Consider the following 14,167-nt stretch of genomic DNA (forward strand, 5'->3'; position numbering starts at 1 on the left):
ATATATATATATATATGTCTTTTTTCCCCCCAATTTTAGTTCATTAGGTCAGCATGTTTTGAGTGAGTTAGAGAGGTTACTCCAGCCCACCTTTGAAACTGTAGAAAATAAGGAAGCGAAAAATGTGATTCTTGCTGTGTTTCACCGCTCAGATACACGTAGAATATCGCAGAATTTGAAAGTGTCTCTTCCGCCTATTTTGCCATTCATTTCTGTACAAAAGCAAACAGGGGCGACTCGCTTAAACTGTCCTGCTCTTCACCAAAAGCTATTTTCCTTTCCTCTCTCTCTCTCTCTCTCTCTCTCTCTCTCTCTCTCGTTCAAGCCCTTGTTCCCCCCTCCGATACTTTTTCCTGCCCCTCTCTATTTATGAAAACGTCACTTCAAGTCCCTCCTTGTTTGAATCTCATTAGTTTTTTTCTTGTGTGTTTCTCCCTGTCAATAATCCCGAATCCAGACTCTCTCTATTTCCATCCCTCTCTATCTGTCAATCAGCGCCGCCTTTGAACTGAAAACCACTCCGACCAACTTCAACTCCCTCAATCCGAGCGCCTCAGCTCCGTCTCCGGCTTCTGTTTCTGCCAAGATTGCCCTCTTCTTTTTTAGTTTTGAGCACTTACCCAGCCAAACGCCAGTGCGAGTCCCTAAACTTAAACTCCGGATTCGGGGATCACACCAAGATCAAGGGTTTAAAAAACTTTTGGTGTTTTTGGCCCCCCGCAAAATTAGCGCTCCTCAGGAAACATGCCGCAGCTCAACGGCGGTGGAGGAGACGATCTGGGCGCGAACGATGAAATGATTTCCTTCAAAGACGAAGGCGAGCAGGAGGAAAAAATTTCGGAGAACTCCTCTGCAGAAAGGGATTTAGCAGATGTCAAGTCTTCTCTCGTTAACGAGTCGGAAACGAATCAAAACAGCTCTTCGGATTCGGAGGTAAGTGACAAATAACTGCGATTCGACTTGTCCAATAGTTTACGTGCACTTTTGCTTTTTAATCGCGCGACATGTGCTTTACAAACACGCTGCTAAAGAGTTCACGATTTCTCCACTGTGATTATTACTCAGTGCAATCCCTGTGTTTCGTTGCATTTCAAGGCGGAAAGACGGCCTCCGCCTAGATCTGAAAGTTTCAGAGACAAAACAAGAGAAAGTTTAGAGGAGGGTGAGTGCTTGTTTTCTTTAAACGATCTTGTCCTTAACACTTTTTTGCATAGGACAACAACACGGTGCCTCAGTTGCCCTTGTTCTAAGCATGCATACAAAGTTTTTGGGAATGTAACTTATGAAAGTTTTCCTCTTTTTTCCCCCCCGCCATGTTAGCTGCGAAAAGGCAAGATGGAGGGCTGTTCAAGAGCCCACCGTACCCGGGCTATCCATTTATAATGATTCCCGACCTCACGAGCCCGTACCTCCCGAACGGATCACTCTCTCCGACCGCACGCACAGTAAGTGTTTTTATTACGTGTTTTTGCAGCCATATGCACGTAGTACAACTTCCATGTTAAAGGACTGTTTTGGTATCAAGTGATTCGGCTTGTGAACATCTGCCACAGTTCACTCTGTGTCTGTACTGTACAGTGGCATGCCACTCGCGTGAACAGACCCGCGTGAGCGGCATGTACAGTGGAACGCATAGTTGTGCTTTTATGACGTCCACAAAGACACACACCTTTATGAACGTTTTACTCATGTGTTATTATAGTTTTTTTCAAAATGTATGTATTTTACAATACGATGTCTTTTAATTTTCTGGGCTACTACCTCAATTGCTTTAGACTAGAACGGTTTTTATTATTATTTTATTATACCCGAAATCTCTACCTAAAATGTAAAATAATGTTTAAATGTATTCTGACAAGTTATTATTATTATTACTATTATTATCGTTGTTATAATGTCTCCTGACAAAAGCTGCCACACTGACAAATTTATCTGAGTTTAACTTAATGTTTTTGCACTCGTGTTATGTAAAGAAAGCAATACACACAAACGTTAATGCAAACGAGCATCATGGGAAATGTTTATGGTAATTAGTGAAGGTCAGAATGAAAGCACAATATTGCTCATACAATCTTTTACGTGAGTGTAGTAAAATATTAGACAGTAGTAGTGTCAGATGTGTTTTAAATATTTTAAATTGAATTAAAATTAGCTTTAAATGCACTTAAAATTTTTATGTTTGTGTTGACATTATTTGTCAAGGCATGATGGATGTCTTGTTAAGAGAGTTCAATATGTTGAATAGCGTGTACTATTTGCATATGCATAATATACCAATGTAAATAAAGTTTGTGTTGTAAAGATCAGCTTTGCATGCTTGTGCATATTTGGACATTTTTTTTTCCAGCTCTTTTCCCAGTACCAGAAGAAATTAGTAATTCTCTAATAGTTAAACATTTTACACTCAGTTGTCACTTTTATTTCTATATTTTATATATATATATATATATATTTAATATTTAATTGCTTTCGGATCTACTCATACACTGTAACATGATAAGCAAAGTATGCAGTAAAACCCTGCTATCATTTCTGATTTTCATAAATGGCTCCAGGTTTAATCTGAAACAAGAAGGTGTACTTTATCACAATGACATGTGGCATAACCTGAAATGATATAAATAGCTACATTTGAAATGTGGTGCCCTGAATTTTAGATTTCACTTCAGCTATTTTAAAAACATAATGCTGTTTTAAGTACCAGTGAGGAAATCTCATCATCATCTCAATCATCATCACAGTGTGTTTGTGTTTATCGTGGCATGGCTGTTCTGACCTAATGTTGAAACATTTTTCTAATGTATGTCCATGAACATGGACGTGGAACAATGCACATTTAAACAAACACACACAAATAATGAAAGCATCAGTATGGCCACTTTAAAGATGTAAATATGAGAAGGAATATAAAGGACATATTTGACATGTTGTGTGTCTTCTGTATGGTAGCGAAGCTCTGAACTGTTGTAAAGAATCTGAGGGATTCAGTTACCAAAAGCTCACAGTCTGATATTTCCTCTACCTGCTGAGATGAAGTCTTTACTAAACCGCTGGCTTATTTATCCCCTTATTTGGCTACTGAAAATATATTTAACGATATCCCATGGAATTAGGATCCTTGTTTGATTCATCCTCTTCTATTTCCCAATGTCTGTGTGGAGGCTGGTCTGTTCTTGCCCTCTAACCTAAATATTATATTGATAGAAATTGTGAATTGCTTTATTGCTGTATGGTGTAATGTTTGATCTCTTACTGTAACCAGGCCTACAGATCTCAGTCTTTGAGATCGTGCTGTAGCCCCTCACCCCTTCTCTTCTTTTACCATGAGGTTTACTACCTATGTGCTGCCTGGGCGTCCGACCCACACCGCTTTGAAGTTGAAAGCCGTTGTATTCATAAACGCATTACTTAAGTAGAGGATAAATAATTCACTTGACCATCGATTAGGTGTCTCTACGTTTAACGAATGCACGTGGGTTGTTGCGGTTAGCTGCCGATGATGTGGTTATAAGACTTTATTTTTGAAATTTTTCCTCTCCGGCACTGAGATCTGATCACACCTTTTGGATCCGTTCCTCTTTTCTTTTTTTTTTCTCTAAATTTCAGCAAACAAGCAGATGATGTATTCAATGTATTTGTATTTTTCTTCGTCACATGGATGATGCATTTCAGTTTTATTTAGTTTCACACATTTGGATGTATTTATTGCACCAGTTGTTTTCGTTTCAGGATAGATTTGCTACTGCAGAATGATGTGAGCCAGGAGAGTGTGCAGGCTGATATCAGAAATGTGACTACTTTTTGAAATTATTATTATTTTATTTTCATATGTCTTGTGTCAGCTAATTTTCCCCACGGCTCACCCTTGAAATAACGATGAAATGCGTTTCCCACTGCACTAATGCGAGTGTGTGTGTTGTGCATGTGTGTGTGAGGGGAGAGAACAGTTTAAATTTGTCTGACCTCTGAGAGCTATAATAATGGGGAGTTTGTTTTTCCAACTGCCTCAGTCTGAAAAGCCTTATGATGATTTAGTATCATTTAGCAATTTGACTTGAAGCTGTACCGACAATGCCGTTGCCCCCTTTTTTCTTTCTTCCCCCTTTTCTGTCAACCTACAAATAATAGCCACTCTTCTCCCTTTTATTGTGTGCACGGTTTGTGCGGTGGACACAGTTTCAGTGTGTGTTATGGTTAGAAAGGTGCTGGGTTAACTGGGTGGCTGTAGGCTAAAATCACACCTCAACAGGTCTGTGGAGAGGGAGACGGCAAGGTAGAGCAGATGTCTGTGCGTCTGTGTTCTGGCAGGGGGCTTTATGCCTGTAAATGCGCTGGGTTTATTTACTGCCTCTCTGACTTATGAATGTTAAGAAATTTGAGGCCACCCCTGACCCCATAATTCCTTAGGCCTGCAGACTTTAGGCAGGGGTTTCAGATTTCAATGTATAATTATGCGTAGTTAAAAAAAACTATGCAACACCCAATGTACTCTCCGCTATTTGGAATTAAGAAAAGAGATAAAATGCATAACTTACTATTTATAGTGTTTGTACCACACCATATGTGTGCATATTTAAATATTCAATCTGATTTATAATTTATTAAAGAGAATAAATTGTTTTAAATTAATTTGAAAATGTATGGCAAATGTATGGCATTTGTTCCTCATGTAGCCTTGGATGTACATTTTTTAATAAACCATAGCTGAATAATTTTAGCCCTGTTCAATTATTTCTCTAAGACATCCATAACAATGGTTTTATCATATGGATTATGTGTGTTCTGCATCCATGTTGAAAAGCCTGTCGTGTGAGGTGCAGAAGATAGTTTAATATGGATTTACGGGGATAGACTCATACCTTATCAAATTGGCTTTACATGTTAATGGCCCCTAATTGCCATCCGCAGGGGGTTCACCGAGCTGCGCGCTCGCGTTTTGTGCCGCTCTCCACAAAATACACTTTCAGTTTATTTAGAAGGTTGCCATCCTTTTGTTTTGCAAATCACTTTTGTTTACAAAGAATGGTGGAAGCAAGACTCTCTCTCTCTCTCTCTCTCTCTCTCTCCCTCTACCACTCTTTACTTCTCCTCTTTTTTTCCTCTCCTCCTCCCTGGCTATCCTCTTAGAAAAAAAATCTGCATCGTTCTCTGTTTTGCTGGGGCTTGATAAACGTCCATAAAAAAGTGCAATCTGTTTTGGATTTGTGAGAGTTAAGTTTGAGAGCAAAGTTTGGCACCATTAAACTGAAATCGGGGCCTGTGAGACATTAGTGGCGCGCAGCACATTCTTGGGGTTTAATTAGTCCAAACTGTAATTGTTCATGGTCTGCCAATAGGAGTAATGCTCGGGAAGAGTGGAGTTGCACTAAATCAGCCCATGGTTTTTAAAACAATAAATCACTTGCATATTTGTGTCGTGATTCAGATAGAGTCCTGAATTCTCCCATCTCGACATGCGGTAAATTGTAAATGGTAAAAGTCAATGAATCGCAGATGTGGGGTGGTGGTGGGGGGAGTGATAGAACTAGTACAGTAAAGTGTTGCATTGTAAATGAATGGAAAGGATTTGTGCTGTATATATTTACTGAGATGGGTTTTTTTGTGCTTGTTGGGCTCAGGTGTCTTACATTGATGATTTTAGCAATTAGCTCCGTATGAACGTGTACAAGAATAACCTGGGGTTTTTTTCCCCCTGATTGTTTTTATTTTCTTTCTTTCCCTACAATGTCCACACTTGTGTTTTAGCTAACATTACAATGTTCTGCACTAGTTCAATACTTAATGAAGGTTTTATGTTGAATTTGACTAAGAATTTCATAATTATATCACAACAAAAAAAAATTGCTTCCAATTTTATAGGATGCCAGAGTATTTTTCTTGATATATTTCCAGTGTGTTTGTTTTTTAAAGCTGCAAACACAATTCTGGCCTCTAACTGATAAATGGGAACTCAGATAGAAGCTGTTGTAAATTCTACTTCTCTTGGAGCGGCATTGGATTAGCAGCTGTGTATTATTGACCCCACCCCTCACCTCTCTCTCGTCTTCACCATTTATTTCCATACACAAAGATCAACACAGAGATTACACTGTACATCTGGAATGCAACTTTTGTCATCTGTTAAAGATAGTTCTGCTGCTGGCCTATATGGCGAGGGGGTCTTGAAACATGGAAATTAAATTAGTCTTTCTCATTGGGTGCACATGCACAGTATGCAGACCTGTGCAGCTATAGGATAGTTATATGTGAATTCTTATATGACAGGAAGATTTTACTGAAGGGGTGTGTGATGGTAGTTATTTATGGAGTGATATCTTTAATATTGATTGAGTACAAGAAGTGCAAGAATTCTATATAGTTTACAACTGGAAATCTATGAAAGTACTTGTTCTGGCAGTTGCATTCATATTTAGAAGATTTGACAGAGGAGGTCATTTGCAATCATAATTGACAAACAAAGCAAGTAAATGGCTTGATGCAAATAAACTGTTTGTTTATAATGTTGTAGAAACTGCAAAATATGTACAGTTTGTATTCTATATATGGAGTTTAATTTTGTTAATATACAACAAATAGGTATCTTAGGCAGTGGTGGCTCAGCGGTTAAGGCTCTGGGTTACTGACCAGAAGGTTTGGGGTTCAAGCCCCAGAACTGCCAAGATGCCACTGTTGGGCCAGGGGTGCCTGCTCCAGGGGACCCTGCACTCTGACCCCAGTTTAGCTGGGATATGTGAAAAAACGAATTTCACTGTATAAAAAAAAATATGTATAATGTGTGACCATCCTTAATTACAGATCCTAAACCCTAACATATACATCATATATGTATGTTATAAATTATATACTGTATATTTAGTTTAAATATTTCTCTGCAAATGAGTAGAAATCTGTAAAATGGCATGGAGGAAGTTTTTCATTTGCACATTTTTAAAGTAGTTTACCTGATTCAGCTTGCTGGATCGGAGGAGAGGATTAGGAAAAGCGGGAAAAAGCGGGCTTGATTTGCCTGCCTTGGCAGAGTGGCGGAGATGGAGGATGGAGAGGAGGAGATGCACAAAGACCGTCTGAATAGGACGCATAATTGCTGCTAATGTGGGGGCAATGAGAGTGGCGACAGTTCCTTGTTAGATGTCCAAACAATAGAGCCCCAGGCCCCACATTTATCAACTAAGGAAAGAAAAGTTGACAAAAGGAAAAAAAAACACAGCGGGAATTGAAAAAAGACAAGGAGGTGACAAATTTATGGTCACGCTTGATGGACAGACTATGTGTGTGTTTTATTTTTAATAATGCTGGCTAAATTCTTAGCACTTCCTGATTCCCACCTCGTCATCATAATGTCGCCTGGAAAATCTCCAGCATTGAGGCTTGGGTGACGCTAGAGGAATTTGGTTGCACTGGGCTTTTGTTTGGATTGGAACGTTCTCGGGTTGGGCCAAAGTGCACACATACAAGCTCTCTGGAGCTGCCATCTAACTCTTCTATGCTTAATGATAGGAGTGCTTAAGTTTCATTGGAGGAGTGTGTGTGTGGGTGTCTCGTGCTCATTGGCACACATTCTTGATCAAGTACAGAATCTACACAATCTAGTACAGAAAACGTCAATTAGTTTGTGTGTATGTGTAGTGAGTTAACTAGAATAATATGCTCAGATAAAAAGTGTGATAGTGTGACAAATGATGTGTACGTTTTCAGTGAAACCTCTTTATGGAACTTGGAAGCAGAAAAACAAATAAAAACTCAAAAAATCAATTTTTAACACAAAAGCAGGACAAAGTTGCATTTTATTAGGCACTTGTCGTTACATTTTTATAGCTTCTAAAAACAGATGAGGTCTGACCAGTCGCTGTTTTGACGATTAATTATTCAGTTCTATGAAATGTTTGATAAGAAAGTGAGCTGATTCAGTGTCACATTGACACGTCTGTCCATGAACTCTGATTTCAAATTGAGATTCTACAATGTTCTATTGTAGAAAGTGAAATCCTGTTTACTTCGATAATCTGCATTACTTCCTGTAGATACAGTATGTCTGCGTTTTGTATGGGTAAAGCACATAATTGAGAAAGTAATAGGTGATAAAACTTAGCCCATGTATATTTAATCTTCTAATTAAACTTTTAATTGCCAAGGGATAAGCTCTGATCTGGGCCTGGAGTGTGTGTGTGCTTGTCTGTTCACTAATGAGTTTATTGCATGCTTGTTTCTAGCAAAGGTGCTGCATTTAGAACTGAACAAAAGGTGAAAGAGATTTTACTTCTACCAGGGTAGAGGGAAATTAATCCACTAATCATGGGGTTTATATTAAGACTAGAGCAGAGGTCGGCAACCTATGGCACACGTGCATGCATTGGCACGTGGAGGGGTAATCACTGGCACGCCAGCAACGTCGAGTGAGAAGTAGACTATTTTATTTATATAAGTTCTGCACATGCATTCCAATCTACATCTTGATGTGATCCTTCATGATCACGCAGCGTGTTTTCATGAGCTGAATGGGAGGCTAAACAAAATGTGACGAGACTGCAGTATACCCAACAGACTCGTGAAATGGGTGCAAGCCAAACGCATCACGTGCTGGCAGCGCTTCATGTTCAGTTGATCGCACGAGTAAACGTGCCTGCTTTTTTTGGACAGACTGCGTGGATGACTGCCTATATTCCACGTTTCATTTGTTTCTTTTTGCTTTCAGAACAACATGCCATGCAATAAGGAAAACACCACAATTTGTATTTTTTATTTTCTTCCCTTTTCTCCACATTTTGGAATGCCCAATTTCCAATGCACTCTTAAGTCCTTGCGGTGGCGTAGTTATTCGCCTCAATCCGGGTGAGGTGACTCGCCTCAATCCAGGCGGCGGAAGACAAACTCAGTTGCCTCCACGTCTGAGACCATCAATCCGCGCATCTTATCACGTGGCTTGTTGAGCGCGTAACCCCGGAGATAAAGTGCACGTGGAGGCTTTATGCTATTCTCCGCAGCATCCATGCAGAACTCACCACGCGCCCCACCACATTATAGTGACCATGAGGAGTTTACCCCATGTGACTCCACCCTCCCAAGCAACCAGGCCAATTTGGAGTCAAGCTGGAGTCACTCATTGTGCCCTGGATTCGAACTTGCGACTCTAGGGGTGGTGATCAGCGTCTTTACTCGCTGAACTACCCAGGCCCCCGGAAAACACCACTATTAATCCTTGAGATTTCGCATACAGGTATACCCTGCTTAAACCATCGTGACACAATCAAAATTACATTAAAAGATTAAGAGAAAACATAAACCCACATAGTGGGGTTCAAAATTGGGAGTCTTTTCAAAATGTAAATTAAACCTGGAAATAAAGTTTTAGGATTTTGCAGACCTGTGCGATTCACCGAAAAGGGCTATATAGCTGATCAGCTTTTGATGGCTTGCACGTGCAACGTGAGTCCCTTCACACTTAATGCGGTTTAGCCTCCCATTCAGATGATGAAACCATGCTGCGTGATCATGAGGAAGGCTACATCAAGATGTATCTACATCTACAAGAATGCAGGCACAAAAAACTTAATATAAGTAAAATAGCCTGCTCCTCTCTCGCTGTTGCTTGCATGCTAGTGATTACCCCTCTGTATGATTTTGAAAAATATATGACATAATTAAAAAAATATTTAAGATTCCACACAATTTCATAATCAGTAAACAAATAAGCAAATTTGTGACATTAACTGTTAAGGTTTTCTTTCTTTAAATCCCTTCACATGCAGGATCATGATTATTTCATAATCATTGGGCTTTGCATACATTTTTCACTCAAACTGTTATGCTGATAATATAATTTGTAATGAAATAAAAAAAAATGTATTAGGAAAAATGCTAAATAGAAATATTTGTCACCTCAAACTTTGGAAAATCACATCCATGTGCTTTTTTTTTTTTTGGTGTGGTGAGGTTGACAGCCATTTGACCAGGAAAATAAAAAATTGCACTCTGTCGAAAAGGTTGCCGACCCCTAGACTAGAGGTACAACAGGCCGTTATTAGCATACATTAAAAGAGATTGGTGCTTTATGAATTCTAAACCACTGTCTGCCATGTTTTTATTATATATATACAGTATGGGCTGTCAATCGATTAAACATTTTAATCAAATTAATTACATGGTGTCCCGATTAATTAATTGTGATTAATCACATTTAATCGCATATACAAATATTTGCTGAGAAAGCCCTTCATATAACAATATTTCAATATATAATCATTAAATAATTATACATGTGTATATATATATATATATATATATATATATATATATATATATATATATATATAAATATTTATTATTATAATTTTTTCTGTAAATAACTTCCTTTATTTGAAGATAACCCTCCCCTGGACTAATTACATTTGTGAGATGGCATTCTTGGAGTCTCACGTTTGTTGGGTTGTGTTCGTTATTTCATTGGCCATATCCAACTGAGTGGCTGTCAAACAGTATAGATAACATTTCAGCTGATTAGCATTGTGCTTGTCACATGGTTGTATACCAGTTTTGTCTTGTTGATGTGTTTCAGGAAAAACATAACTAGGGGCTTACATCAAATTAGAGGGAATCTGCAGGAAATTTCAGTTTGTTTGTGTGTACGTTTCTACCCTTAAAGATTAGCCTGGATCAACTGTCGCTGGTTACATCTCATTAGAGGACGGTGTGAACACTCAGTACGGTCGATTTCAAAATGGAGGGAATTGACTTCCCTCGCTGAGCGAATTGTCAATTGCATTGTGAGAGAGGGGTATAATTGAATGGAGGTGTATCTTTGGCCAGCTGCCCTCAGGGCTCTGTGAGTCTGATCAGTGATAGCCAGCGGAGGCAGATGTGGCGTCCGATTGCAATAAATGTGCTTTCACAGTGTTTAGATCTGAACACTGACATAGAGGTGGTGTAATTCAGCAGCCCTCCAAGTTATATAGAGATGATGACTGCCTGCCAGTCATGATAAATAGTGATCTCTCTCTGGTGAACGGAAAGATTTAGGGACGAGCGGGAGTGATTTATAAGGAAATAGTTTAATCCTGACCTGGAGCTGTTTTATTTGGCCGACAGTCAGTTGAAGCATTGCTGGGATGGAATAGTCAGGTGACTGTGGCGGAGTGACGTTCATCAGAATGCCCTTTAGAACAGGGAGTTTTTCTTTATCTGCAGCTTTACGGCACCTATATCTTTATGGACCGTCACGCTTTGCATTTTTCAAATATCAATAAAGATAAATTGCCTGCTTTGTCATAGCGGGTGGTGTAGAATCGAAAGATTTCAGGTCACGAAGGAATAAAAATATCTAGTGCTTAACAATGTTTTAGTTTTGAGACAAGAGCCTTGTCATTTATTATGTTGAATGACGTCTGAGCCTGTGATGATGTTCCTGAGCTGTGTACTATCACATGGTTTGGCCTGGTTGATAGCAAAGACAGCAGATGTTTGGCAGTAAGCAAGTGCAGGAATTCAAATGTGTTTAAATAGTGGGCCATCTTATCCCAGGTCTGAAAATCTGCAGGGAAGGAAGTCCCACAATGTTTACATAGCCCAATTGGCCTGTGGGCCCTGAAGTATCTAATGCACTACTGTTCAAACACTTGAGAGTGCAGAGCTGACCCCTGCAGCAACCTTTAACACGAGTGCTGTGTCAGGCTCTTTGTGTGTGAGTGTGTCTGTTTGAGGGCTGAAAAAGTGTGGAGTCAGGGTCCATAGTTGCAGGCCCCATTTACTTTGGATGTTGTTTGCTTGCGCCTAGTGGTGTGGGTGAGCGGTACTAAAGAGCAGCTGAGCTCAATTCATCTCAGTAAGCAGGATGATTGAGAGATGGAGAGACTGAGGAAAAAAGACAGATTTAGGGAGAGATAGAAGAGCACCTCTCTCCAGACATTGACAATGACATACGGGGGAGTCATCGAGCTAATTGTTGTTTGAATTACCTGTTATGATCCAATGACAAATCTCCCCCTCTCCTGCCATTGGAGCAGAAAATGTAGCCTGGATTGGCATGATGTTAGCAAGTGTGTAAACCGTGCTTCAACAAGATGGATAAATGCAATTATTGGGCAGACCAGGAGAGGGAAAATCCATTTAAAGCCTGAAACGCTAACCAGGGGCCGTGGTTAATTCATTTGGCCAATTTGTGGGTGATGTATGAGTGTCGTGGCACATTAGTCAAGGAGTGTGTGTGGGTCTGTGTGTTTGTTTCAACAAGGGGAATTGGGGGTGTGATGCAAGCTTTGCGCTGTCTTCTCCAAGCCCCTCCTTTTTCCTATAACCCCCCCCCGACAACCACACTTTCTTTCTCCTGTCATTTCAGTGGATAATACAAATGGGGCATGAGCTCTCAAATGACAAAAAGATGCACTTAGAGCAGGAGAGCAGGATTGCTGTTCAAATGAGCCAGGAAGAGGGCTACGCTCTGTAGGGCAACACACCGAACATGGCCTAACACACACCCAGAGTCTGCAATCACGACCAACTAAACAAAACTGTGGCACACACACCACCTGTTTTAGTTTCTCAGGGTGTTTGGGTGACAGGTTGAGGAGTGTCTTAGTCAGGCTAAAGTAGGGCCGTTGTTGACCTAGTTTGACTTTGACATTCTCTGTGAACTCTCCTCGGTTTACAATTAAGTTACAATTAGTGCATGGAGGTTGCTATTTACTCAAGACACGCAAGGCTGAGGCCAATGTCACAGGCAGCTCGCTTGAGACCATCATTACCTCTGAATGCCCATTTCCAGCCTATCTCATTATCCCTCTAAAGGGCACAACAGTATTGATCACCCTTTAAACACCATTGTTGACTTCCACTTGAGGAATTATATAAAGAAAGTCTTTCTTAACGTCTCATGGGTAAACAGTGGAACCTGTTGTTCCTCTCCTGAGGCATGCCAGTCTGCCTGGCTTCCACTCATCACATCTATTGATTTTGAGTGGAAGAATATCCCTGTTCCAAACACTGTTCATATAAAGTCTCATTGGTGAGAAACCGCTAGATAGTTACACAAGATTTGTGGTATGCAAACACAGTGGTCACAGCCTGGGGAGCAATATGAGGAAAAAGGCATCAGTTTACAGCTTTCTGCCGCAGATTGAACCAAAGCATTTTATCAACACAATGAGTGCTGTGAAAGTTTGAAAGCAGAAAAGTGTATGGGTGCCCTCTTGTCCAAAAGCTTGTGCTTGGGTGGATGAGGACCGTGTGTCTGAGGCCAGGCAGGTTTTAGATTTGGTCACCTGACTGTGCCTCTCGGGCTGCAAGGTCAGGAAATCGGAGACAGTGAGGAAGCAGCTGGCCCTGTGCCGTTCTCACAGCTGCTGTGTGGCCCTCAGCCTCACAATCACACACTCAACACACTCGCCTCTGGGACCAGAGTCCAGGAGTGCAAACGTGCACTTGAGGGGGAACCACTCATGTTGCTTTTTGTGGTCAGATCTTACTGATACTACTTAAGTGTGTGCATATTTAATGTTGACTGTCAATTGGCGCAAATTTATTTCTGTCTTGAAAAGGAGAACCAGATCTCCTCAGCAAAGCTTCGACAAAGGGAATTGCTTTTCCCTGAAATTGTCATAAAATTATCAAAAAATCAGGTTTTATTTTTTACATTTTTTCCCACTATTTCTGATTTGGATTTAATTTTTTTAATTCCATATTCATTTAATTAAATGTTTTCATCAATATGGTGTCTAAATTAATATCTCTAACATATTGCAGTATTTTTTTATCATACAAAGTACTTTATACAGATCTTCACAGCACAATCGAAAATTAAACATTGGAGTTGTTTTGCCAAATAAATTGCTGCACAACAGCAAGTTGGCTTGAAATCAAAATTGACCCTATTTATTTTATTAATGCATGTAATTGGTCTTATGAATGTTTCATCTATGCATATTTGTTATTTTATAATAAAAAAAAATGGACCTTGTAATCTTTAAATTAAAATGGCATAACTTGTGCTTCCGATGATATGTCAGTCAGTTTTAACCCCACCCCTTCAAAAGTCATGGACATAAGCCTAGCATCAAAGCAGCGGATGCGGAGATAAAAAGGTGTATTTTCGGCTGTTTTCCTCCAAAACTCCCTATTGTAACCCCAAACTTCCTTGGTTGCAGGCCAGTTGATTTCATTTACATTTCGAAGGAGGAGG

At 39.8% G+C, this 14,167-nt stretch overlaps 1 protein-coding gene across 24 annotated transcripts in view; it reads left to right on the forward strand.

The window, feature by feature from the left end:
• Positions 1-443: 443 nt before the first annotated feature.
• The window catches only part of LOC127633274 (transcription factor 7-like 2), a 100,882-nt gene continuing 87,158 nt past the window's right edge, over positions 444-14,167 (forward strand). For all 24 annotated transcript variants that reach the window (XR_007969194.1, XR_007969195.1, XM_052112262.1 and 21 more), the window contains exons 1-3: positions 444-933; positions 1,096-1,162; positions 1,321-1,445. Coding sequence is in view for 22 of the 24 variants with exons in the window: in XM_052112262.1 (XP_051968222.1) it covers positions 745-933; positions 1,096-1,162; positions 1,321-1,445 (381 nt within the window). In the remaining 2 variants the exon portion in view is untranslated. The remainder of the gene's footprint in view (positions 934-1,095; positions 1,163-1,320; positions 1,446-14,167) is intronic.

This window comes from Xyrauchen texanus, chromosome 40, assembly GCF_025860055.1.
Source record: "Xyrauchen texanus isolate HMW12.3.18 chromosome 40, RBS_HiC_50CHRs, whole genome shotgun sequence".
NCBI classification, from domain to species: Eukaryota; Metazoa; Chordata; class Actinopteri; order Cypriniformes; family Catostomidae; genus Xyrauchen; species Xyrauchen texanus.